This window comes from Petaurus breviceps, unplaced genomic scaffold (assembly GCF_028583685.1).
Source record: "Petaurus breviceps papuanus isolate PSGF00001 unplaced genomic scaffold, PetGlider_PUasm1.0 175, whole genome shotgun sequence".
Lineage (NCBI taxonomy): Eukaryota > Metazoa > Chordata > Mammalia > Diprotodontia > Petauridae > Petaurus > Petaurus breviceps.
The window spans coordinates 29,873,373-29,900,841 of NW_027185764.1; the positions used below are offsets into that span (position 1 = coordinate 29,873,373).

The window sequence follows — 27,469 nt, forward strand, 5'->3', positions numbered from 1 at the left end:
CCTATTGAGATTGCTATTGTAGTGAAGGTGATCCCCTGTGCTACACGCTACATTACGGTACCCTCTGTATGCACCGTCCCCCCCCCCCCCGAAACGCACGCCGCGCTCCGAGCTACATCCAATTAGAGCTGCAGCAGTGAGAGCGTCATCCTGTTCTTCCCCAGTGATTTGCTTGCTGGTGCCATTGAGAGCAGAGCCACGGAGGAGAGCTGAGGCAGGACAACATAAGCCCTCCCCTGAAAATAAGCCCTCTGGTGTTTTTCTTTCCAAAAAAATTAATAAGATAGTGTCTTATTATCGGGGAAACACGGTAGCAAAGAGGGGAAAGGTGATCTCTCTGGTCTCAGAAACTGAGATTTCTTTCAAATTCAACTTCATTTAGCTTTAAATGTGAATGGATTAAACAATCTGAAAAAAAAATGAAAAAGAATGGCAGATGAGATTTTTTTTCAAAACTCTATGAGTGCTTGCTAATACAAGAAACACATACATAAAACAAATGAAAACACAAAATAAAACTGAAGGGATGTGGAAAAATTTACTACGTATCAAGTTAATCTATAATAGCTAGTTGCCATCATTCTATCAGATAAAACAAATATTAAAAAATTAAAAAGGGATAAACAAGGAAATTATGATGAAAGGAACCAAAAATAACAAACTGATATCAGTAATAAACTTGTATGCTCCAAATGTTTTAGTTTTCAAATTCATAAAAAAACATTATCTTGGGGAGGCTAGGTGGCACAGTGAATAGAGCACTGGCCCTGGAGTCAGGAGGACCCGAGTTCAAATCCAGCCTCAGACACTTAACACAAAACTAGCCATGTGACCTTGGGCAAGTCACTTAACCCCAATTGCCCTACCTTCCCCTCTCCAAAAAAAAGAAAAAGAAAACATTATCTCCAGTAGTGATACAATAGCGACAGGAGATTTCAGTATCCCTCCAACAATTTTGGACAAATCTAACAGAAAGCTAAAAAAAAAAAAAAGGAAAAGGGGCAATTAGGGTGGCAAAGTGAATAGAGCACTGGCTCTGGAGTCAGGAGGACCTGAGTTCCAGTGACTTGGGCAAGTCATTTAACCCCAATTGCCTTGCCTTCCCCCCTCCAAAAATAAAATAAAAGGAACTTTTGAGTCTAAAAAAAAAAGAAAAGGGAAAATATGGAACTGAACAAATTTCTGGGAGGAAAAAACCTAGAATTAAAAAACATATCTTCTAAGTGAGACAGCAAAAGAATATTTATATTTCTCAGCACCACATGGAACTTTTACAGCAATTGACCATGAACTAGGGTATAAATTATAAAAACAAAATTAATAACTATGTATAAGAAAGTAATAATGATGAAACAACATACAAAAATTTCTAGAATGCACTTTAATCAGTGCTCAGGGGGAAAAATCATCTTTATAATCTTACATTAACAAAATAGAGAGAAGATTAATGACCTATGCATTGTTTAAAATTAGAGAATCAACAAATAAACAAACATAAAATAAGCAAAAAAGAGGAGATGGTAAAAATTAGAGGGGAAATAGATAAACTAGAAACAAAAAACATAGAAATGATGAAGCTAAAAGTTGTTTCTCTTAAAAAAAACCTAATTAAAATAGAAAAATCTTTAGACAATTAAAAAGAGAACAGAAAACCAAATCAACAAAATAGCAAATGAGCAAGATGAAAGCAAAGCAAAAACAGAAGAGATAAAAAGAATCATCAGAGCATACAATGCAGTTGTATGCTAGCAACACTGAAAACACAAAAGAAATAGAATACCTTCAGAAATAGAAAAAGTCAAACTATCAGAAAACCAGAGAGATCTTAAATAATCCAATCTCAAAAAAAAGAAATAGATCTAACAGTAAAGACCTATCAAAAGGGGGGGAATCCTCTGAACCTGATGGATTCACAGAATTCAATCAAATGTTTAAAGAACAGTTATTATCCATTCCTCCTAAATTAATCTCAAAAATTGAAAAAAAAATCCTTCCGGAATTCATTTGTGAGATAAACATAGCTCTAATATTTAAACCAAAGAAGTCTAAAACCTGGAAAGAAAACTACAGACCAATATCATTAATGAATATTGACTAATCCTATCAAACAGATTACAGTGATTTATCCAAGAAATCATGCATAATGATCAGGTGGGATTTATACCAGGGATGTAAGGATGGTCCAACATTAAGAAAACAATATAATTTAATCATATTAAAAACCAAATCACCCAAAACCACATGACCATCTCAATAGATGCAGAAAAAATCCTTTGAGTAAGTAAAACACTCTTTTATGCTAAAAAAAAAAAACCCTACCAAGTGTAAGCATAGAGACCTTTTTAATATCATAAAAAGAATCTATCTAAAACCAAAACAAGGATCGTACACAATGAAGATGCACTAAAACTTTTTCCAATAAATGTAAGCGTGAAGCAAGGATACCCACTCTCCCCATTATTATTCTATATAGTTCTGAAAATGCTAACAATAGGAGAGAGAGAGAGAGAGAGAGAGAGAGAGAGAGAGAGAGAGAGAGAAAGGAATTAAAGGAATAAAGATAATTAAAGAGGAAATAAAACTAACACTTTGTTGATGATAAAATGGTTTACTTGGAAAACCCCAAGAATCAGCCAAGAAACTAATTGAGACAATTAATAGCTTTAAAGTTGCAAGGTACAAATAAATCCTCAAAAATCAATGGCATTAGTGCAGCTAGGTGGCACAGTGAAAAGAGCACCAGGCCTGGAGTCAGGAGGACCTGAGTTCAAATTCGGCCTCAGACATTTGACACACTTACTAGCTGTGTGACCTTGGGCAAGTCACTTAACCCCAATTGCCTCACCTTCCCCCCTCCAAAAAAAATTTAAAAATAATAATCAATGGCATTTCTATATAACCTAACACAAGGAGCAATAATAGAAAGGGAAATCCTATTCCAAATAACTACAAAATTCATAAACTATCTGGGGACCAAACTCCCAAAGCACACAAAAAACTTGTGTAGATTTTATTACAAAGCATTCCTTAAAGAATTAAAGAACCTACATAGCTGAAGGAATATTCAGGGCTCATGGCTAGGCTATGCCAATATAAATAATAATAATAGTAATAATACTGTCAAATGAATTTATATTTTTAATACTATACCAATCAAATTTCCAAGAGGATACTTCACAGAGCTTGACAAAATAATAACAAAATTCTTTTGGAAAAACAAAAGATCTAGAATATCAAGGGAAATTATAAAAAGAATTAAGAATGAAAGGGCATTGATTGATGAACATCCCTGCAATTTCCAGTTCTTTGCTTCCACAAAGAGAGGTTTTTTAAAGCATTTTAAACATACAGGTTCTTTTCCTTTTTCTCTAATCACCTTTGGAAATAGACCTAGTACTGGTATTGTTGGGTCAAAGTGTATAGGCAGTTTAACAACTCTTTGAAAATAATTCCAGATTGCTCTCCAAAACGGTTGAATCAGTTCACAATTCCACCAACAATGAATTACTATCCCAATTTTTACATATTTCTGCAAACATTTGTACCTTTCCCCTTCAATAATTTGAGCCAATCTGATAGGTGTAAAATGATATCTCAAGGTTGTTTTAATTTGCATTTCTCTAATCAATAATGATTTAAGGCATTTTTATATTACTATAATTTGCTTTGATTTCTTCATTGGAAAACTGCCTGTCCATAACCTTTGACTATTTATCAACTGGGGAATGACTTGTATTCTTATAGATTTAACAAAATTCTTTATATATTTGAAATATGAGGCCTTTATCTGAGAAACTGTCTATAAACATTTTTCCCAATTGTCTGCTTTCCTTCTGATCTTGGCTACATTTGTTTTAATTGTACAAAAACTTTTTAATTTAATGTAATCAAAATTATTCATTTTATACCTAACTTATTGTTCACCTATCCATAAGTATGATAAGTAATATGTTCCATGTTCTTCAAATTTTCTTGTAATATCTCTCTTTATATCTAGGTCATGAGATGTATTCTTACCAAACAAGAGATAGAGGTAATTGCAAAAGATAAAATAGCTAACTTTGATTACTTGAAACTGAAAATCTTCTCCACAGACAACATTAATGCATCTAGAATAAGAAGGGAAATAGTCAAATAGGAAAAAAATCTTTGCATGAAATTTCTCTGACAAGGATTTGATATACAAGATATATAAACAATTAGTAAATATATAAGAGATTAATAGCAATTGCCCAATAGATAAACTATCAAATGACATTAACAAACAGTTCTTAAAAGAACTGTTAAGTACTGACAGTCACATGAAAAAATGCTCCAAATAGAGAAATGAACAACAAAATAACTCTGAGATTTCACCTCACATTCTTCAAATAAAGTGTCTAAAATATCCATACCCTTGGAACCACAGACTCCATTGTTAGTCTTATACCCCAAGGAAGACATTGACAAGAAAAAAGTCCATACATCCTCCAAAATATTTATAGCAGCACTTTTTGTGATAGCTAAGAATCGGAAACAAAGTAAATGTCCATTGATTGGGAAATGGCTAAAAAATTGTGGTACATAAATGTATTAGAATTCTACTATATTGGATGCAATTTTTTATGTTCAGTTTTGTTTAATGACTGGCATCTCTCTGCAGGGGAAAAAGCAGGTAGTTAGGTGGTAGGGATGGGAAGGGAGATGTTCACTTGAAAATCTTGTCCTGATTGAAGGGTTCGCCCACGTTCTAGCAGGTCCCCTCTTAGGAGAAGAACCTCAGACAAACGTCTGGGCTTCCTCACTGCCAGGATCCACCTGACACCACCTATAGTACTCATACTCTACCTGCCAGTCTGAAATTAGTAGGAAGGCAAGTTTCTGGCTGCAGAAAACCCAGACTCCAGAAATGGCACTGCTATTCATGGTGCCAAAAACAATGACCCTGACAAAGGCATTCCTCTTCAGCTTGTGCAGGTGCTGTAACATTCCAGTAATGAGGCTGCAACTCATGAAGGTCTGACTGAGTCCCTGAGGAAAGCAGTACTCGGCATACACAGGGTCCAGTCATCAAGGTTGAAATACTCCCAGAAGTATGACAGGACCACTGTGAGGCTGTCCTCATTGAAGTATTTTCCTTCAAACTCATCCAACACAAAAGTACTCTTGGGCAGGTGAGCAAAGGGATACTTGGCCTTGGGCTCTGCAGCCAGAGCCGCCACCTTCTCTTCCTTTTGCTCTGCCTGGGTTTTCTGTTTCTCTTCTAGATGTCCCTTCTCTTTTCTTGGAGTCTCCTTCTTAGGCTGACTGGCAGGAAACTTTTTAGCATCTAATCATGCCATCTTCCCACAGAGCTTCACTTCTCCCAATACTGCCCAGAACTGGGGCTGCTGAATGCAGGTGAGGAACCAGAGGTTCATGCTGGGAAAGGCCAGCTGGAAAGAGGGCTTTAGGGCCTGCTTATAGAGCCACAAGAGGGCACACAGAACCCTGATGCCAGACAGAGGCACTCATTTGCCCACCAGAAAATTTCAAGTCTTCAGGTGGAAGTCCAGGAGCCCCAGAACTCACCTCACCTCCTCTTATGCATTCTCTGTGGCCTATTTGTTGTGGTATATGATGCTAAGTGCAGGGAACACCCAGGTACTGGCTGGAGAAACAATGTCACTGTCAGCAAAGCTCACCCATTGCATCACCTGGGCCACTGTCTCTGGGGTAGAACCTTGAAGTTCATCATTCACACAGTGTGCAATGGCATTGTTTTCAAACACACAGAACCCATCACCACGCTCCAATGCTGAAACCTTGCCAGCAGGAATTTTTGAGAAGAATTTGGGGGTACAGTTGGTCTAAACAAAGTGGAAATGGGGAGGTGCAGACAGCACATGGCTCTGGGCCCCATGGAACTGTGCAGCAAGAAGGGTCTCAAAGGCCCGTCAATTTTCAGGGTCAGTACGCCCACCAGTACAGGATTCTAGGTGCCCTGGTGATTCTGCAGAGAAAGGGGGTGGGGACATTGACGCTGCAACAAAGTGAGTGGAAGGTTAGGGGTGGAGGCAAGAAGAGAAGGAATAGAACTGTAAAAAATGATGGGTGTGATGATCACAGAGAAACATGGTAGGAGCCATACAAACTTACGCAGTGAAGTGAGCAGAGCCAAGAAAACAGAACACACAGAAGAACAATGTCAGTGGAAAGAAAGACACGCCAAAATCTTACAAGTAACTGTAACAAAATTATAAAAATCAAGTGGGACTTGAATGAAGAAATATAAGAAGATACCCTCAACCTACCCCTTCATGTAGGTGAGAGGTCACACATTGGACACGTTTTCAGACTTTCTCAGTGTGTCAATCTGTTGTGCTGACTTATTTTTCCTCTCAAAAAAAAAAAGTACTCTGTCATATAAGATTGCTCTTGGGAAGAGAAGGGGGAGAGATACATGAGATATGGTGATGTAAAAAAACATAAAACATAAAATAAAAATTGTTTTTAAAAAAGAAATGCATTATGGTCAACTGGGATTTATACCTGGGATGCAAGGATGGTTCAACATTAAGAAAACATTAGATTAAAAACTAAAACATCCAAAACTCTATGATCATCTCAACAGATTCTGAAAAAACTTTTGGCAAAGTGTAGCATTCTTTTATCCTAAAAAAACCTTAAATATAGGCATACATACCTTTTTTTAATGTATCTATATATTTATTTATTTTGCTTTTTGGAGGGGGGAAGGCAGGGCAATTGGAGTAAAGTGACTTGCCCAAGGTCACATAGCTAGTAAGTGTTAAATGTCTGAGGTCGGATTTGAACTCAGGTCCTCCTGATTAGAGGGCTGATGCTCTATTCACTGTGCCACCTAGCTGCCCCAAGAGATACTTGTTAATACCATAATGTACATATATGTAAAACCAAAAGCAAGTATCATATATATGTGTATATGTATATTTATATACATATATATATATATCATATGCAATGGGATTATACTGGAACCTTTCCCAATATATACAGGAGTGAAGCAAGGATGTCTACTTTCCCCATTAATATTTGGTTGTGAGAAATAATCCATTTGGGCCTCTATTCTATTCCAATCAGTATTAATCAATTTACTATGATTCTATAGGGGTGGTGATTATAAGTTCTGTATATTTGGTCCCAGAACTGTGATCCGCAAATTGTAAATTCACTTGCTTAATCATAGAAAGCTAACTAGAGGTCCTCCATCCTTGTTTTTCCTTGTTATGGTGACAAAGGTAACTCAGTTACATGAAAATCCCCCCAATTTATTTTTTGTACCTATGGCCCACTCTCTCTTGTCCAACATGAGCAGGTTACCATCTTGTGACAGTGGAGATTCTTTCATGCTTCACCCAACCCAAGACCCCAAACTCCCCCACCCCTCCACTGCTGATATACCAATCCTAGCTGATGCATCATTTTTTGAGCAAGGTTTATCAAGTAATGAGATTATGTATTTTGTGTAGCCCCTTTAGAGTGGTCAGGTATCAAATCTGGTATCAAGCCTTATAAAAATAAGGCCCTGAAAGAAGGAGGCATCTCAGATCATGAGGAAGATCTGAGGTCTACTTCATTAGAGGAGACCATGAACCCTTTAATAAAGTGTTATTGGCTCAAAGCTCTGCCTCAGTCTCTTTTATTGCAGGTTGGACAATTTTAATCCCTATATGTATAGTTCTGCAAATGCCAGAAGCAGCACTAAGATGAGAAAGAAATTAAAAGCATAAAGATAGGTTTAAAAAGTGATAACACGATCCCTATTTGCTGATACAATTTTATAGTTGGAAAATCGGACAATCAGCAAAGATACCAACTGAGACAACAGTTTCTGCAAAATTGGAGGCTACAAAAAATCCTCAGACATCAAAAGCATTTATATATAATAACAAAACTCAAGAAGGAAAAATAGAAATGGAAATCCCATTCCAACTAACTACAAAATTCATAAAATATCTGGAAATCAAATTAACCCAATCTCAAGTTCTTGGTAACTAGGTCTTAGAGAGTTATGACTGCAAGTTCCTTGAACAAGTATGAATCTTGAAATCATAGAATCTTAAGTTTTTAAGGAACTTCAGAAGTTATCTAGTTGAACCTCAATCATTAATCCTATCTACAACATATGCAACAAGTGATCACTCGGCCTTCACTTAAATACTTTCAGTGACAGGGAACTTTTTACTGCTCCCCTCCCCAAATAGCCTATTCTAATTTTTTTTTAACAGCTCTAATTCTTTATTCAATTTCTTTCAGACAGAAAAATCTTCCCCTCTCCCTTCAGTTGAGAATAAAAGAAAAACAAAATCCCCGTTACAAGCATACACAATCAAACAAAACAGATTTTTGCATTGGTATGTCCAAAAAAATGTTTCAATGTACACTCTGAATCCACCACCTATCTGAAGGCAAGAAGCATGTTTCAGCATGAGTCTTCTGGAATTGTGATTGATCACTGAGTTGATCAGAATCCCCAAGTTGTTTGTCTTTACAATATTGCTGTCATTTTATAAATTGTTCTCCTGGTTCTGTTCATTTTACTCTGTATCAGTTCATACAAGTATTCCCAGGTTTCTCTGAAACCATCCTCTTACAGTATTATAGGATTTGATCACACTTACCTTCCCATAACTTGTTCATTCATTCTTGAGATTCCAATTGTCTCCTCAAAGGTATTTTTTGTTCATCTTTAGTGTTTGCTTTACTTAGGATTAATACCTTTCTTAATTTAACCTTCCTATAATTCCCCCTTCTCCCCTGTCCCTCATATTTCCCAGAGTGAAATATGTATGCACTCAACTCTATGTGTATTCTTTTATCCTTTGACCAGTCACTTGGTCCCCTTGCCTCCTTCCTCCTTGTTTGTATGAACTTCTACTTTCATACTCCTAATTATGTTAGATAAATTTTCCCTAACCTTCCTTTCCCTTTCCTCCCTTAGTTATTTCTCTTCCCCTTCATTTTCATTCTTCTTTTAAAATCATAAATACTGCTGGATCTTCTAATTCAACATATTCTATGATTTCTGATGATAGGGTTCAGAGGGGACTTGTTTCCTCATACTAGAATATAAGTTTATCCTTGAATATAAGATTATCCTTGTTCAGTCACTTATGATTGGTCCTGTATGTTTGCTGTTATATGTTTCTCTGCATTTCAAAGTTTATACATAGCTCTGTTCTTTTCATCAGGAATGCTTTAAAGTTCTCTATTTCATTAAAAATCCATTTTTACACTTTCTCTCCTTGACCTGTTTCCCAGGTGAATTGATTTCGTGATGAGATACCTCACATTTTCTTCTATGTTCTAAGTCTTTTAACTTTTTTAAAAATTATTTCTTGTAGACCATTATAATTGCTAGAAAGTTTTCCCATGATAATGTGAGCTCTTTGAGAGCCAGGACAATAGTTTTTGCCCTTTTTTGTACCCCATTATTTAGCATAGCATCTGGAACATAGTAAACACTTAAAATATTTGTCGACTTATATTGCCAAAATTTGCCACCCCATCACTTCCACCCATCATACAGCTAGGCAGTGCAAGGCATAGTGCTAGACTTGAGTAAGACCCAAGCTTAAATCCTGCCTTTGAAACTAGCTGTGTGGCTAAGGACAAGTGTCAACCTCTCAGCCTCAGTTTCTTCATCCGTAAAAATGAAGATTAAAATAGCACCTATCTTACAAGGTTATGGTGAGGATTAAGTGAGACAATATTTGTGAAGTACTTTGCAGCCCTCAAAGGGCATTATAAAAGCTGGCTATTATAAGTTCTTGTTCTGCCTTCTTAGACAAAGCAGAATAAAATTAATCTCTTCCACATAATTTTTTATAGTTGAAGATATCTATCATGTCCCTACTGTCTTCTTTTCTCCAAACTAAACATGTCCTTCTAATTTTGCATGGTTCAAGGTCCTTCATTATCCAGGGTCATACAGCCCAAGACCTGTTCCAGCTTGTCAACATCGCTTCTAAAATGAGTTTCCCAGACCCAGCCAGAATATGCCAGACATAGTCTGACCAAGGCTAATAACACATCATGACTTTAATCTCCCTCTTCTAGACACTTAGCTTCTATTAACAAAGCCTAACAATCAAACTAGCTCTTGGCTGACCGTTTTACAAACACTGGGAAAACAAATCTTTTTCACATCAACAGCTTCCTGAATAGAGTTTGCACTTGAAATTTTGAACCCAAAGACATTATGTTGTCTCTACTAAATTTCATTGTTTGCTTCTGCCTGTTTCCCTCGATTTGTATAGCTTCCAATTATGTTATCCAATGAATTATCTATTCTTTCCTGCTTTTTGTCATTCACAGATTAGGTAAGCAAGCCTATTCTATATCTTTATCCATCAGTGATTAAGACACTGAACAAGACAGTGCCAAAAGCAGAACCTTGTGGCATTCCAATAGAGACTTCCTCCTAGGTTGTAATAATAACCATTCTTTAAGTTAGGTCATTCAATCAGTTCTCTGAATCCACCTGTTATCTAGTCCACAAATTCTATCTTGGGCATAAAGATATTAAAGGTTAAACTACTAGATATACTTTGATACTGTGTCTGCTCAGGAAATATTTGTTTAAAAAATGAGCAAAGTTATCAACTCATTTTTAATATACAATGGCTTCTACAGATGTAGAGAATTTTCTTCTTTTGGATAAACAAATTCTAAGTTGAGAAACATGAGAATTAGGGAAAAAAATTGTCTTTCTTTTCTAATCTATAAGTAAACAGGAAGAAGGTACAAATTAGCGTCATAACCTAATATTTCAAGTTTTATATACTTGCCTGAAGTGGTGTGTATACATTTTCTAAAATTCACACATAATAAAAGGAGTAAAAAAAAACCCTCATATTTTCATTTAAATTATTAAATATATTTATTGACAAAAGAAAATATCCAGAATAGATCTTTATGCTTTAGACAATGAAACAATGTAAATGTCTGATGTATCTGGTGATGGGTGGCAAATACATGGCAAAAGCATCACCCAAATCTCGCAATCCAATCTATAAGAAAAAGCAGTTTTCATCTGTTTTGCTAAATAATATAACCAAATCATAATTCATTTTCTGATGCAGCTGTAAAATTGGTCATATATTCTCTGACATACACACACACAAGAGATAGCCAGAAAAGACCTAGGCTTAAGTCCTACCTCTTGCACATGCTGGATGTGACCTCTCAGAACCCTATGTAGCTCCCTAAAACTATAGATTACAGAGTAGGTGTTTGCCTACATGGATAAAGGAGAATTTACTCATTTTTTTTAGTTCTCTATGCCAGTAAAAATCACAAGTTTTATCCATATCCTGATTATTTTGTAAAGACAGAGAATAGACCTGTGATTTCACCAGTCTAGGGAACTCCAAAGTAAGAAAACACCATCAATGCAGGTGGGCGCTTTCTCTGCAAACTAGTCTCAAACTATCACGTTGGAGGCAACAGGCCCAGGATCACATGGTCAGTATTGATCAGTCAGACTTGAGTAGATCTGCTTGGATCTGAGGCCAGCTCTCAAATCTTCTATGAAATAACAACCACAACATTAATTTGGTGCTTTAAGGCTTGAAGGGCTTTACATACACTATATCATTTGAATCTAATAATCCTGTGAGGTATTATTAATATCCTCATTTTACAGATGATGAGACAGAATATAGACATACTCCTCAAAAGATATTGTTGCTTTAAAATTTACACCAACTTCTAAAAATGAAAATTCTGAATTGTGAAGATGTATTACAGTATATTCAGTAACAATTATATACTTTTGTAGGGAAAAAACTGACCTGAGAATAACAAATCAGATCCATCCAAATTTGACATGTGCCACATGCCAAAATTCTAATGCCATTAATTTTATTAAGTAAAATAGTCTGTAGTTATTAGTTTTTATTTTTAAGAATCACTTGAATTTAAAGTTACAGTGACCAAGAAAAATCAAAATTCCATAGCATGTGATTTTTCATTGTTAGTTTTAAAATATAATCAAACAAAACCGAGAAAAAACATTTCTGTGAAAATAAAGGTTTAAATAATATCTCCAGAATGCTTGGTTTATATAGATGATTCTTTCTTACAGAATTCAAAACATGTAATTTCTAAATCATTGATTTATTCCTGGATTATCTGGATGGTCATTTAGTCCAACCCCTCTTCAGGAAACTGAGGTCCAGAGAAATTAAGTGGCTTGTCCAAAGTTACAGTTTGTAAGTGGCAGATGAATGATTTATCAGATAACATGAGACATATTACTTCATTTATCCTCACAATATACCTTATGAGGAAGTAGGTTTCATACATTATTATCTGTTTTAATGATGAACATAAGGCCTAGAAAGGCCACTCAAGGAAAGTTCAAAATACATTTATATTCATTGAATAAGGATACTCATTAACATATTTTTAAAAGTCTGGTTGACAATAAAACCCAGTATATTTTTTAAAAAATAACTCAAAGAAAAAAAATAAAAATAAAAAAAATAACTCAAAGGTATTGCATTTTTATTGCACCACACATTAAAAATGTCCAAACTTTTAAGGATCCTAATTTGAATTCTTTAGTTAAAAACCCATAGGAAAACTTTCTACAATTCTATTACATCTTGAAAAGTCCAAAGTTGGTCTTCTCAATCGGGGCATTGAGGGCTGCACTAATACTGAGACCCAGGACCAGTCTGGTATCAGCTGGGTCAATAATTCCATCATCCCACAGCCTGAAAGAGAAGAAATCATACATCACAAAAAAGAACATCACCAAGGTTATTATTGATACATAAAACGAAAGGGATGGGGGCAGCCAGGTAGTACAGCGAGTAAGAGCACCGGCCCCAGAGTCAGGAATCTAATCCAGGCTCAGACACTTAGCACCCACCCAGAAACACCTGGCTGTGTAACCTTGAGCAAGTTACTTAACCCCAATTGCCTTAAAAAAAAAAACTAAAGGGATGATTTTCTTGCCCTCACTGGCCAGCATCTGTGTGGCATACTCCCTCTCTACACAAGTAGTTTTAAGTAAAACATCAAAAAATTTGAACCATATTTCTAAGCAAACTTTTCCTTTTTAAAGAATTAAATGTTCTGTTAACACAAACCAACTAGACTTGCTTAATAACAAATAACATTTAAATTCGTTTCAATGCATACAGTATCATAATACTTTTTTCAGTTTGTTTCCCTGTGTCTGAATGAGGATTCTCTATCCATTCATTCTCATTCACTTTTACTCACATAATTGTAATTAAGTGTATTCTGTGTTCTTCTGTGCTTTTTAAAAACCTGCAATATTTCATAAAGATTCTTCCAGAGTTCTTTGCAATATGTATACTTGGCCACTTTCATTACTTTATAGTATTCCATTATATTAATGTGCTACAGATTCTTGAACCACTCCCTACTGCTCAGTGGAAGTTACAAAATTAGTCTTATGCTTTGACACAATAATTCCTTTGTTAGGAATTTTTTCAAACTTTCTGTTCAAAATTCATCATAGCAGTATTATGAAATTGGGGGGGGGAAGGAAGCTATCAACTCCTGGAGTCTTCTGCAATGGATAAACAAAGAAATACATGTTAAGTATCTCATTCCAAGCCACCAAAGAAATTAATACCAAGGATGAGGCGCAGAAACTACTCGCCACAATAGCTCTTGAAAAATTCTGCCAAAGCCTTCATTTTCAAAAAGGCAGCTATCTACAGATAATATAAGTAGATGCATTCATGCTCACATGATCCTGCTGGGACATAGACAAATAAGATTGACAGATACACTTAGCCAAATATTAGTCTGAGAAGTTTCTAACATTAGGTACTAGGCTAGTATTGTCTGGAGTGGAGGTTCTTAACAGATCCATGCTAGGGGGAAAAAATTTTATATTTAAGTGATAACTGATAGGAATAAGTGGAGTTTGAATAGGTCAGGAGACTTTTTCCCCAAAAAAATGAAAACCTCATTTTAAAAGTTTATTATTTTCACAAATTTCAGTGGTCTTAGCTTATCAATTCCAAAAGATAAATGTTTCTAGACAAAAATAATTTAAAACTAACATTTTTATGGGTTGCTTACTAAAAACTCATACAAAATGAAAAGCTGACTTTAGTTCAACAATGCTAAATCTAAAAGTCAAGTTATGGAATTGGTACCTAAAACCAAAGAAGAAATTAGATAACATTAATCCAAGAAGATAAGAGGGGGAATCTCTGAGGATTTACTGTACCATATCCATATTTTTGCTCACTTGGTTTTGCTGTTACACTTTATAATTTTTAAGCACACACACACAAAAAAAATTTTGGTTCTTTAAATCTACTTGCTGTAGAGTAGGCTTTCATTCTCCACCTCTCTCCCTTTTCCTAACTGATGGGATATGCTTAATTATCACTATTTCACCTCAGACTTCAGTTCAGAGTCTCACTTAGAAGGAAGCCAATCAAGGAAGGGAGCCAGAAATGCTTGCTTTAGCAATATTCATTTGACTTAAAGTCAGGAAAAGGACATTAAAAAGGGATGGAAGATGAAGCTTAGACAAAACTTCATATTGCATGCAGCTAAAAATACTGATTGAAATTCTAGTAAGTGAAACTCTATTTAAAAAGGAAATACATTTGGGGAGGTTAGGTGGTGCAGTGAATAGAGCACCGGGCCCTGGAGTCAGGAGGACCCGAGTTCAAATCCGACTCAGACACTTAACATCAGCTGTGTGACCTTGGACAAGTCACTTAACCCTAATTGCCCCTCCAAAGAACAAAAAAAAAAAAAAAAGGAAATACACTCACTACATTAAACAGTTCAATCTGCCAGGGAAGAAGAAAAAAGATATCAATATTAGCTTTTTAGACAAAAGCACATATAATATATATGTACATATAATATATATGAATATTTACCATTTAGCAAATACTTATTAAACACTTACCATGTGAGATGAGGGTATGTATATATACATATATCACATATAGTATGCATTTAATAAATATTTGTTGAATGAATAGACTGCTTTTCTAGTTGTACTGGATGTATTCTTTAGTTGCATGAAAAAAATTACACAATATATTTGCATACATAATTGCATATATTTTTATATGTGCACATGTGAATGATGTATAGAACCTAAGACTTGTCCTTTATATAGCTGTTCATTTTTCAGTTGTATCCAACTATTCCTGACCCCATTTGTGATTTTTGGCAAACATACTAGAGAGGTTTTTCATTTTCTTCTCCAGCTCATTCTAAAGATAAGGAATTGAGGTAAAAAGGGTTAAGTGACTTGCCCAGGGTCATATAGCTAGTGTCAGAGGTCAGATTTGAACTGAGGAAGAAGAGTCTTCCTGACTTCAAACCTGGCACTCTCTCCACTGTATCATCTAACTGCCCTGCCCTTCATATAACACAGTCAATAACTGTTTCAGATAATAATGCACACCAAACACCTGAAAGGAGAAACTACAGGGGACTGGGAATCTGGTGGAGATTTGTGTTGGTGAACAGATGAATAACCAGTGAAAATTAAACTAGTGCCATAGCAATCTTCAGTTATTGATGAAAAGATCAAATGTGTGACTCCAATGCGAGTGGTAAATCCTCATGTTAGAGCCTTCACTGAGACTGCCTCCGATTTGTCCTGCATATTCCTTGCACATACATAGTCTGCATATTGTCTCTCCCATTCACCTGTGAGTTCCCTGAGGGCAGACATTGTTTGTGCCATTCTTTGTAACTTCAAGTTCCTAGCACAGCATTGAGTGCTTAATAAATGCTTGCTGACTCTGAACTGAAACTGGCTAAAATGCAGCTCTGCCAGAGTAGTAACCACTATTGGAAGATGATGGTGGTTTTATTTATTGAAGGCCTTAGTATTAGACTCACACTTCAATTCTTATAAAAGTGATCTAGATTCTATGCCACAGCATAATCTTAGCACTTTAGGTTCTATTACATTAATTTTATTTGTATAAAACCAAATAATACAGACAGTTTGTCCAGAAAAATACTCACTTGTTCATGCATTCATTCCATAGGACTGTTCTGATAAGAAGTGAAGTATGAGTCTACTCCTATGGCTAAGCCTATTTGATCATTTTCATGGTACCTCACACACATTTATAATATGCAAGGTACCATGAAAATGATCAAATAGGTTTATATATACTTTAATTACAAAATAATTTAAACAGTTAGTCCTTTATGAGATTCTTAATATTATACAGAAAGCTTTTCATAATTTTTGACACTTTTTAGAGGACTTTTTTAAAGAGGCAATTTGCTTTAAATTAACAACCTCTAAGGTCTAGTACTAAGATGAGGAAATACTGCTTTTTAAAAGTTATTAGTGGGTGACAGTTTTCCTCTTGTTTAAACAAACTTCCTTCAGTATCAAACCACAGCATCAATTATTAATTCACCTATTACAGTGCTATTGACAGAACATGAATCAAATCTAGGCTCATAAAACATTCATAAGTGGGAGTTCTGAAGTAACAACAGCAAATAGAAGAAAACTTCCTATATAATGTTAGAATGTAATTGATTAAACTCCACCTTTGAAATAAGCAAATTAAAATGGCACAAAGAGAACAAGGCTAGTTAATGGTGTTCATTAATAAACAATGCTCCCAGGTAAGAATTTCTAATAAGATACTTGATTAAAGTTTGATTACAAAAACAGTTAAGGAGAAGACAACTGTCATCCCACTTGAATAGCCTAACAGAACTGAAGAGAATTAAATACGCTATGACAACAGATCAGCAAAGAACTTTCTGAAAGGTCAGGACCAGGTTCCTGGTCAAACCTAAACAGGACAGGGAATTAATAAGTTCGGCATCAGAAGACTTAAGGTAGAAAAACTTTTTAATTTTAGTTTCTACAGGAAAAGAAAGCTTATCAAAGCACTATTCCCTCTCATATCCTAATTCACCAGGCCATGAGCACCTAGTGATGTTTAACACAATGGCAGACTGACCTTACTGTCTTTTGGGTGTCGATTTCTCTGGAAATCGGGGGGGGGGGGGGAACTGAGGCTTTTTTTATTTCCCTCCTCTGGAAGTAATACAATTTTTTAAAAAGATTCATCTGTCTTTAAGAATTACAGTCATACAATTCCAAAGAAACTTATGATGAAAAATGCTATCCACCTCCAGAGGAAGAACTAATGGAGTCTGAATCCTGATCCAAGCACACTTTTTTTTAACTTTACTATTCTTGGCTTTTTGGTCTATGTTTTCTTTTCCAACATGGCTAATATGGAAATGTTTTGCATGACTGTACATGTATAATCTATATCAAATTGCTTGCCTTCTCAAGGAGAGGATAGAGTAAAAAAGGAAGAGAATATGATACTAATTTTTTTAATGAATGTTAAAATTTTTATTTACATGTAATTGGGAAAAATAAAATTAAAATTAAATGTAAAAAGAATTAGTAATGCTTAAATTCTTTTGAAGTAATCTTCAGGTTCTGTGCTAAAAAAAAAACTCCTTATTTCAAAGGGGACTACTCCAAGAGACAGGGCAAGCAAGAGAAATGCAAATTAGGCAATGTTTCCTCACAGAAACATATCTCTGCTGTACCTGTCAATCCACCCACAATCATTTGTGTAAATTACTGCAGGTGGCTATATAATACACATTTTATCTTAAGTCAGGGTCCCATATTCCTTCTCTGCTTCAATGACCAGTATAAGGGAGAATAAAGAGGCTTATTCATGCAGGAAAAAGAAAGAGAAATATGTATATTTCTTAAATTCAAAACAATACTCTTTTCTAAAAGGAATTTCCAATCTATGGTTGTTGTTTACTGAAGATAAATCAAGAAGAAAAATAAGATTTTTCACCCAAATCATCTATTTTCTACATTAAGTTTATTTTCCTTTTACCTCTTTAAAAAAACTTTTTAAGTACAAGTAACTAGCTCAAAGAATAATCTAATTTTTAAAAATGCAAAAAGTTATTTTCATTTTTCATCTGCCCAAGGGATAAAGACAAGACACTGAGCTTAGGGCATTCCTCATAATATTTGGAATCAGACTTCCTAGAGCTATTCAACAAAGAGGAGGCCTAAAATAATAAGAGCCTTGATTTTAGATAGGAAGAGACAAGGATAATTTATTGCCTCATTAAGAGAAGAAACAAATAGAAAACACTGCTGCAATTCCATGAGGTAATTAAATGACAAATGCAACTAATAACCTCCAGCACACTTGTTAACAAATTTCAATAAAGGATGTGACCAAGCTATTGTGCAAAGTGTGACAAAATAAAAATTAGTCAATAAGGTGTGTAAAAAGAATTCAAGGTTTTTATTTAATATTTTATTTTTCCCAATTATATGTAAAAATAATTTTTTACATTTTTAAAAATTTTGAATTCCAAATTCTTCCTTCCCTCCCTCCCCTTCCCCCTTCTGAGAAGGCATGCAATTTGATATAGGTTGTACATATGCAGTCATGCAAAATATGTTTCCTTAATGGTCATGTTGTGAAAGAAAACACAGACCAAAAAAAAAGAAGTTAAAAAAAAGTATACTTCGATCTGCATTAAGACTCAATCAGTATTTTTCATTCCAAGCCCTTCAGAGGGTGGCTAGGTGAGGCAGTGAATAGAGCACTGGCCCTGGAGTCAGGAGGACCTGAGTTCAAATCCAACCTTAGACACTTAACACTTACTAGTCATGTGACCTTGGGCAAGTCACTTAACCCCAATTGCCCTGCCGTCCCCCTCCAAAAAAGCAAAAAAAAAAAATTTATAAACCTAAATCCTTCAGAATTGTCTTGGACCATTATTTTAGTGAGAATAGTTAAATTATTCAGAGTTGATCATTATACAGTATTTCTGTTACTGTGTACAATGTTCTCCTGGTTCTGCTCACTTCACTCTGCATCGGTTCATAATAAGTATTTCCAGATTTTTCTGAGAGCATCCTGCTCATCATTTCTTATATCCCAATAGTATTCCATCAAAATCATATACCACAACTCGTTCTGTCATTCCCTAACTGGTACGCATCCCCTCAATTTCCAATTCTTTGCCACTACTAAAAAAGTTGCTATAAATATTTTTGTACGTATAGGTACTTTTCCTTTTTGTTCTTTTTATCTTTGGGACCTAGTAGTGGTATTGCTGGGGCAAAAGGTATGCACAATTTTATAGCCCTTTGGACATAGATCCAAACTGCTCTCCAGAATGTCTGAATCAGTTCACAACTGCACCAACAATGCATTAATATCTCAATTTTCCCATATCCTCTCCAACATTTGTCATTTTCCTTTTCTGTCATATTAGCCAATCTGTGTGGGGTGGTATTTCAGAGTTATTTCAATCTGCATTTCTCTAATCAATAGTGATTTAGAGCATTTTTTCACAAGATTATAGATATCTTTGAAAACTTCATCTGAACAATGCCTATTCATATCCTTTGACCATTTTAATGACTCACATTCTTAAAATTTCACTCCATTCTCTGTATTTGAGAAATGAGATCTTTATCAGAGAAACATGTGGTATGCATTTTTTCACAGTTATGATTGCTGTGTTTATCTCCATTTTATTTTCCTCTTTTATCCTAGTGTAATGGTAATGGGAATCTGAAGATCTCTGCCCCTTAATAAACCTAAGGGAATTTGAAGACCTTCCCTGCATTGAAAATATATTCTTCCCCCTAATAGGCTGAATGTAATCACATGGAGTCTATGGTGGGAAGAGTTTGCCAAAGGGTGGAACAGAGCCCACAGGAAGCTGGGAGTCAGAGCAGCTAAATATGGTTGGGAGGAGAGGACACATCTGAGGGAGACAGGCTTGTGAGTAAATATTGGTCTTGTGTTGGTTTGTGGAAAGGCTAAAGGATGCTGTGGCTCTCTGCGATGTTGTGGCTTATTAACTTCTTTGCTATTATTATAGAATCAGCTTACTGGTTTGAGGATTCGGTTTTCTAGAGTCTGAAAAATGTTTTGCTTCTGTCTTCTAAATGGAGAGTGATATGTTTTGTGATCAAGCACTATGTAGGTATATTTATGGTTACCATTGGCACTGTGAATATTGCACTGGCACTATACCTACTTTCTCTCTCCTTTCCCTCTGTCCATCTTCACATGCTTTCCTTCTAACACCATCTCCCACAATCCACCCTCCCTTTTATTAGCCCCACCATTCCTTCCCATCCTATCTTTATGTAGGTAAGAAAGATTTCTATACCCAAATGAGTGTGTGTGTTATTCCCTCTTTCAACCACTTCTAAGGAAATTAAGGTTCAAGCCCCCCCACCTCCCTCTCCACTGTAAAAGTTCTTTCATGCCTCTATTATGTGAGATAATTTACCCCATTCTGCCTCTCCCTTCCCCCTTCTCTTAGTGTATTCCTCTTTCTCATCCCTTAATTTTATTTTTTTACAGATATCATCCCATCATATTCAGCTCACATTTGTGACATTTCATATATATATATATATATATATATGCCTTCTAATTTCCCTAATAAAGTTCCAAAGGTTTACAAGTATTATCTTCCCATTATGAGCATAAATAGTTTAACCTTATTGCACCCTTATTTTATTTTTTTTTTTGCTTTTTGGAAGGCAATTGGGGTTAAGTGACTTGCCCAAGGTCACATGGCTAGTTTTTGTGTTAAGTGTCTGAGGTTGTATTTGAACTCAGGACCTCCTGACTCCAGGGCCAGTGCTCTATTCACTGTGCCACCAAGCTGCCCCTATCGCACCCTTATGATTTTTCATTTTACCTTTTTATGCATCTCTTGAGTCTTATATGTAAAAGTCAAATGTTCTAGTCAACTCTGGTCTTTTCATCAGGGATGCCTAAAAGTCCTCTATCTCATTGACTATCCATTTTTCCCCTGAAGTATTTTACTCAGTTTTACTAGGTAGGTGATTCTTAGTTGCAATCCTAACTCCTTTGCCCTAACCTGGAAGTTTCCATTTTGGGATCTCTTTCAGGAGGTGATTGGTAGATTCTTTCAATTTCTTTTTATCCTCTGGTTCTAGAATATTGAAGCAGTCTTCCTTGATAGTTTCTTGAAAGATGATGTCTAGGCTCTTTTTTTTTTAATCGTGGCTTTCAGGTACCCCAGTAATTCTTAAATTATCTCTCTTTGGTCTATTTTCCATGTTATTTGTTTTTCCAACAAGATAGTTCACATTTTCTTCTATTTTTTTATTCTTTTGATTTTGTTGTTTCTTGATGTCTTATGAAGTCATTAGCTTCCACTTGCCCAATTCTAATTTTTAAGAAATTATTTTTGGGCCAGCTAGGTGGCGCAGTGTATAGAGTACCAGCCCTGGAATCAGCAGGACCTGAGTTCAAATCCAGCCTCAGACACTTAACACTTATTAGCCATGTGACCTTGGGCAAGTCTCTTAACCCCAGTTGCCCTCCAAAAAGCAAAAAAAAAAAAAGAGAGAGAGAGAGTGAGAGAGAGAGAGAGAAATTCTTTTCTTTGGCAAATTTTTGTACCTCTTTTTACATCTAGTCAATTCTACTTTTGAAGGAGTTCTTTTCTTCAATGAATTTTTGTACATCTTTTTGCATTTGGCCAATGCTGTTGTAAAGAGTTCTCTTCAGCATATTTTTGTACCTCTTTTGTCACTTGGCCTATTCTGCTTTTTGAGGTGTTATTTTCTTGAGTATTTTTATGCTTCCTCTACCAAGCTGCTGACTCTTTTTTCCTGATTTTCTTGTATCATTGGCATTTCTTTTCCCAATAATTCCTCTACCTCTCTTATTTGACTTTTAAAATCATTTCTGAGCTCTTCCAGGAATTCTTTTGGGGCCTAAGACCAATTTACATTTTTTTGAGGCTTTGGATGCATCAGTTTTCACTTTGCTGTGTTCTTCTAAGTTTGTTTTCTGATCTTCCCTGTCATCATAGTAACTTTTAATAGTCAGGGGTTTTTTTTTGTTTATACATTTTTGCTCATTTTTCCAGACTATTTCTTGACTTTTAACTTAATATTAAAGTTGGCCTCTGCAAACCAGGAAAACATTATATACAGTAACAGCAACATTTTGTGACAGTCAACTTTGATAGACTTGGTTCTTCTCAGCAATACAATGCTCTAAGACAATTCCAAACAACTCATGATGGAAAATACTATCCACATTTAGAGAAATAACTATGGAGTCTGAATATAGATCAAAGCGTGCTATTTTCACCTTTTTGTTGTTTTCTTTTTTCTTTCTCGTGGTTTTCCCTTTTGTTTGAATTCTTCTTTCACAAGACTAAGGTGGAAATATGTTTAATATGATTGTACATGTATAACTTATATCAGATTGCTTGCCTCTTGGGGAAAGGGGAAGGAAGGGGGGAAGGGAAGGAAAAAAAGGTTGGTGTGATAGTAATGGCAATTAAAGATTCCCCTGTATTGGCTTGGTTTTCAAATTGATTGTGTTAAAACCCAGAGCTTGTTAATCCCACCTGTGGGATGGACTTTTTGATGTGAAAAGAAAGTCCTGAACTGGGAGGAGCTGGTGACGTAGATTTGGAGAGATAAGAGAGAGGCGGAAGATCTTTTTGGAAGCAGCACCTCGTGGAGAGAGAGAGAGACTAAGAGAATTGCTGGTGGCCGCTTTGAATTGCCCTGGACTTTTGAGACCTGCCCCCTGAGCTGCCAAGGACTGAGGAGACATGGCTGTTTTGCTGGTACTTTGTCTGTCTGTTTTGATGTTATTTTGCCAGATTTGTCCACTGGTGAAAGACAGTCCTTTTGTTGAAGAAGTCCTGGAACCTGGCTGTTCACTAAGAAGCCCTGAGACTGTCCTGCAGACAGAGAGTGAATACTGTCCACTGGTGAAGGACAGTGCTGTTGTTGCAGGGGTCTGGAGACTGTCCTGCAGACAGAATGAATACTGTCCACTGGTGAAGGACAGTGCTGTTGTTGCAGGGGTCTGGAGACTGTCCTGCAGACAGAGTGAATGCTGTCCACTGATGAAGGACAGTGCTGTTGTTGCAGGGGTCTGGGAGCCTTTCTGTTGGTTCAGAAGCCCTGAAGAAGGATTTTCTTGTTGTATGTTTACAGAAATCCTGGGAGAGGGCTTTGCTAATGTGTTCAGGGGTTCTAGGACTGTTCTACAGACAGAGGATGAATTCATGAAGGGACTGGCAATATATTTTATGGCCTTGCTAAGCCTTGTCTCCCCAGGAACTAAGATTGCTGAGAACTTGCCTCATGTCAAGATGAAGACCTCCATTTGGGTATTAAGTGCTGTGTTTAAACTTGATGTAACTCTGGGGTAGATTCAATTGTGATCCAGGGGTGGGGAACTTTTGACCTTATTGTGCTCTGTGATTGACAAATGAAGGTACTTTACCTATGTTTGGAAACTAATCTCCATTTGAGAAGAGGGGTTTTTGTGGTGGACCAAATGAAGGTATAGCCTAGGGGTGGAGTAGTATTTAGAACAGGGACTTTGTAATTGATTGAATGATTGGAAGGTCCTGGGGTGGGGTAGTACTTGGAGATTATTTAATCACACTTAGTAAATGCTGTATTTGGAATGATGTCATGTTTTGATCTTCTCTGTTCTGGGTTTGTTACTGAATAAAATGGAGAGCACCTATGCTGGTATTCTGAACCTTGGGAAGTTGCCTTTCTTTTGGCATTACATTACAGTTGGAACGCAAAATCTTATAAAAGTGAATGTTGCAAACTTTCTTTATATATAATTGGGAAAAATAAAATGTTACTTTAAAAATTTATAAACAAAGTTGGGTTCTGCTCCCAGGATGGAGAAGGCACTGTCCCAAGCTTCAGGGGCTTTTTTGCTGCTGTTTTCAGAGCTAGTTCTTGGGGTAAGATTTCAGTTCTTCCAAGGTGGTATGAGCTAAAGAAAGGTGTGTTTAGTACTCTGCTGGCCTGTGCTCTAGCCTATGAATGGCCACTTGTATTATTTTTTTACCTTGGAACTGTGATCAAAGTCCCTGCTCCCCTGGAACTGCAAGATCTAGTGTGCTAGTAAACCTCCACCCCCGGGGACTGTGACCCAAGACTACAACACAGATCTGTGTATAGGCAATGCAATGGAGTCCTACAACCAGTGCTAACAAAAGGACCTCTGTAATCTCCTCTTGACTTATTGTTCAACTCCCTTAACATCTGTAGGCTGAGAGGCATTGCCTACACTGGACTGTGCCCCACTCACACCACAGTGAGACAGGACTTTCCTGCCAACCCTCTACATTCTCTTGGGCTGGAAAATTCCTTCACCCCATCCTTTTTTTACAGGTTGTGTTGCTCCAGAATTCATTTTGAGGCATTATTTTAAGGTTGTTTGGAGGAAAATTTGGAAGAGCTTGGGTAAGTCCTTGCCTTTTCTCTGCTACCTTGGCTCTGCCCAACCAAGAATTCCTAATTTTATGAGAAAAAAAAATTCATATAATTTTCTCCATCTTTTCTTTACACCATAGAGCAAGAGTCAAGGACTAGAATCACAAACTTCCTCATTCTTAGCAGAGCCCAGTAACTAAAGGCTAATCTTCTCCTTCACCACTGGCCATGAACCAACTGCTATCTCAGCTTTAGCAAAGGAAGGAGATGTGTGCTAAGTAATCCAAAGATATTTGGGATGGAAAAGGAAGCTTTAAAAACTAATGGATATATTTCCACAGTAATTCATTTCCATTATAAAGAAGACCAAAGTTTGAGCAATGGAGAGGAACTTAGGGGTGATCTCATTTTATAAATAAGTAAATTCAGGTCCAAAGACATTAAGTAATCTGGCCAAGGTCATATAAGTAGTAAGTAAGTAGTGGAGCTAGGAATAGAAAGCAGGTTCCCTGACTTCAAAAAGTCAGCATTCTTCCCACCATACTATCCTCAGACTGAAAGAATAGAGACATATTACAGCTGAGGTCTGAAAAAGGACCTAGGACATTGGAGGGGGTAGTTGTCCAAAGTTAGATACCATGTTCAAGTTATAATTCCATGACTGCTAAGATCTATGAAGCTGCTACCAAAATAGCCAGTTATAAGCAAATACCTTGCACTGCAGTAGTAAGGACTCCCTTCTTCTTCAAACCTCTTAATAATAGGTTCCTTTAAAGCAGTTTCTTCTTCACTGGAGAACTGAAAGAAAAAGGAGCTCAGGTCTACTCAATCAATTATACTATAGGTCAAAAGGTCTCTGTTTAAAGACTCTCAAGAACAAAATGGTTACATATTATGAGTAAAACAAGTTATTATGCATTAACCTCTCATATGATTTAACTTCTCAATACTCTGATGAAATCACACATCTAATCATTAAAAAAAGTCAACTATCTGAAACTCAACAATCTGACAACTTCATCTGTCAGCAATATGGTCAAGAGCTAGGAAGTACCTCACAATGTCTTTGGGGTTCACAGTAATAATAAAAACTTAGATTTACACTCTAGAAAGTTTTAAAAATCAATTAATATAATTTCATGTGAACCCACAAGCATACAGGTTTACTAAGTTACATAATAAAAATGATAAAAGTTTATCCTTTTCATTTATTGCTTTAATAAATTATTTCACTATGCTTATCAAAGTAATGAATACATCTTTACACACTACAATTACCACAATAATTAAAATAACTACATGACTTCCTAAAAATTAACATTTTTCACAACCTTTTAGTAATTGATTGCAAACAGACATAACAATGACCTCTTTCCACCCAAGTGCCTGTTCACCATAACTTTTGACTCAAGAAATTAATACTTGAAGTGCCTGCTATACATAAGACAGCTTGTGGGACAGCCAGGTGGCTCAGTAAGAGCACTGGCTCCAGTGTTGGGATGACCTGGGGATCAAATCTGGGCTCAGATACTTAGCACCACACCCAGAAATAACTGGCCGTGTAACCTTGAGCAAGTTACTTAATCCCGATTGCTTTAAAAAAAAAGGGGGGGGGGGAGGTACATAAGGCAGCTTGCAAACACAAGGGATGAACCTGGAGACAGAAAGTCTGAGTTAGAATCTGGTCTCATATACTTCCTTAGCTGTACAACCCTGGGTAAAACACTAACCTCTATTTGTCTCACTTCCCTCAACTGCAAAATGGAATAATAACAGTACCTACTTCCAAAAGTTGTTGTGAGGATCAAATGAGATAATATTTGTAAAGCACCCATCAAACCTTAAAGCCTTCATTAAGTACTACCTGTAACTGCTACAAGGGAATTGTGCTAGAGGCTGGGGATAGAAAAATGAAACAGTCCCTGCCTCAAGGAGCTTACATTCTACTGGGGGGCACAGTAAACTAATAACAGAGAAAATGAATATGATTTGGGGGGGCAGAGTCAAGATGGCAGAGTAGAAACACAACTAAAGTGCGGCTCGAGCTTCCACCTTCCCCAATCTATGTAAAAGGTGACTCTGAACAAATTTTGGAGCTGCCGAACCCACAAAATGACACAGAGAAGCTAACCTCCCGCTGAGGAGAGCCCAGCAGGCTGGCAGGAATTGGCCAGCACAGCGCTCTGGGAGCCAAGCCCAGGCCTGTGAGCCAGAGGTTTTGGCCCCAGGGTGGACCTAACCAGCCGCTGGCCAGAGGGACTCCAGATCAGCAGCAAATGTGGCCGTTTTCAGATTTATCAACACTTAGATGCAAAGGACAAAGTGAGAGGTCCATGCAGTCTGGATTTTGGGACAAGTAGTTGGGAGTGCTTTCGCTTTTGCCCCCAGGGTGAGAAGTCGCTAAGACACCTTGGCTCAGCTGGGGCCATGCTGCACCTTCAGCTCCTGGCCTGTAGAGTGAAGGGGGACCAAGCAACCAGTCTGAGGGGTAATCGCTGTTGCTTTAACCTGCTTGGATCTGGATTGCGGTCGAGGGTGGAGGTCCTGGGGTGCATGACCAGCTTGCCAGAGCATGTGGACACTTCAGAGAGCACCCAACTAATACCTCTGACAGCTGAGAAAACCCCAGCGTTTGGGACAAAAGCTCCCCTGTCTGGTGGCAGAGTCCTACTGTGGCAAAAAGCCCAGGGGTCAAGTGACTGAGGGGCCACATGACCGGGCAAAGGAAACAAAACAAACAGAAGACTCCAACGTTAGACTCCTATTTTGGGGACAAAAAGAAGCAAAGCATGGAACAAGAGGAAGACAGTGAAGTCAGAACTCCTGCACCAAAAGCTTCAAAGAAAAATACGAGCCGGTTACAGGCCATAGAGGACCTTAAGAAGCAGATAAGAGAAGTGAAGGAAAAATTGGGAAATGAGAATGATACAAGAAAATTATGAAATGAGAGTCAACATCCTGACTGACGAAAATAATACCTTAAAAAATAGACTAACTTAAATGGCAAAAGAGGCTCAAAAAGGCAATGAGGAGAGGAATGCCTTAAAAAGCTGAATTTACCAGATGGAAGAAGAATCTCAAAAGCTCAATGAGGAGAATCATTCCCTCAGATTTAGAATGGAGCAAAGGAAAGCTAGTGACTTTATGAGAAATCACGATGATGTTAAACAGATCCAAACAAATGAAAGAATAGAAGGC

At 36.7% G+C, this 27,469-nt stretch overlaps 1 protein-coding gene and 1 pseudogene across 2 annotated transcripts in view; both read right to left on the minus strand.

Moving 5' to 3' along the window:
• Positions 1-4,687: 4,687 nt before the first annotated feature.
• LOC138159016 (elongation factor 1-gamma-like) lies at positions 4,688-5,996 on the minus strand (annotated as a pseudogene).
• A 4,861-nt stretch (positions 5,997-10,857) lies between these two features.
• Positions 10,858-27,469, minus strand: part of MCCC2 (methylcrotonyl-CoA carboxylase subunit 2) — a 101,874-nt gene continuing 85,262 nt past the window's right edge. Inside the window, exons 16-17 of one of the 2 annotated variants that reach the window (XM_069084989.1) lie at positions 24,984-25,069; positions 10,858-12,722 (exon numbers count right to left, since the gene is read on the minus strand). In XM_069084989.1, the coding sequence (XP_068941090.1) occupies positions 12,605-12,722; positions 24,984-25,069 (204 nt within the window). In that variant the 3' untranslated portion in view covers positions 10,858-12,604. The remainder of the gene's footprint in view (positions 12,723-24,983; positions 25,070-27,469) is intronic. The other variant, XM_069084990.1, reaches the window with a different exon arrangement.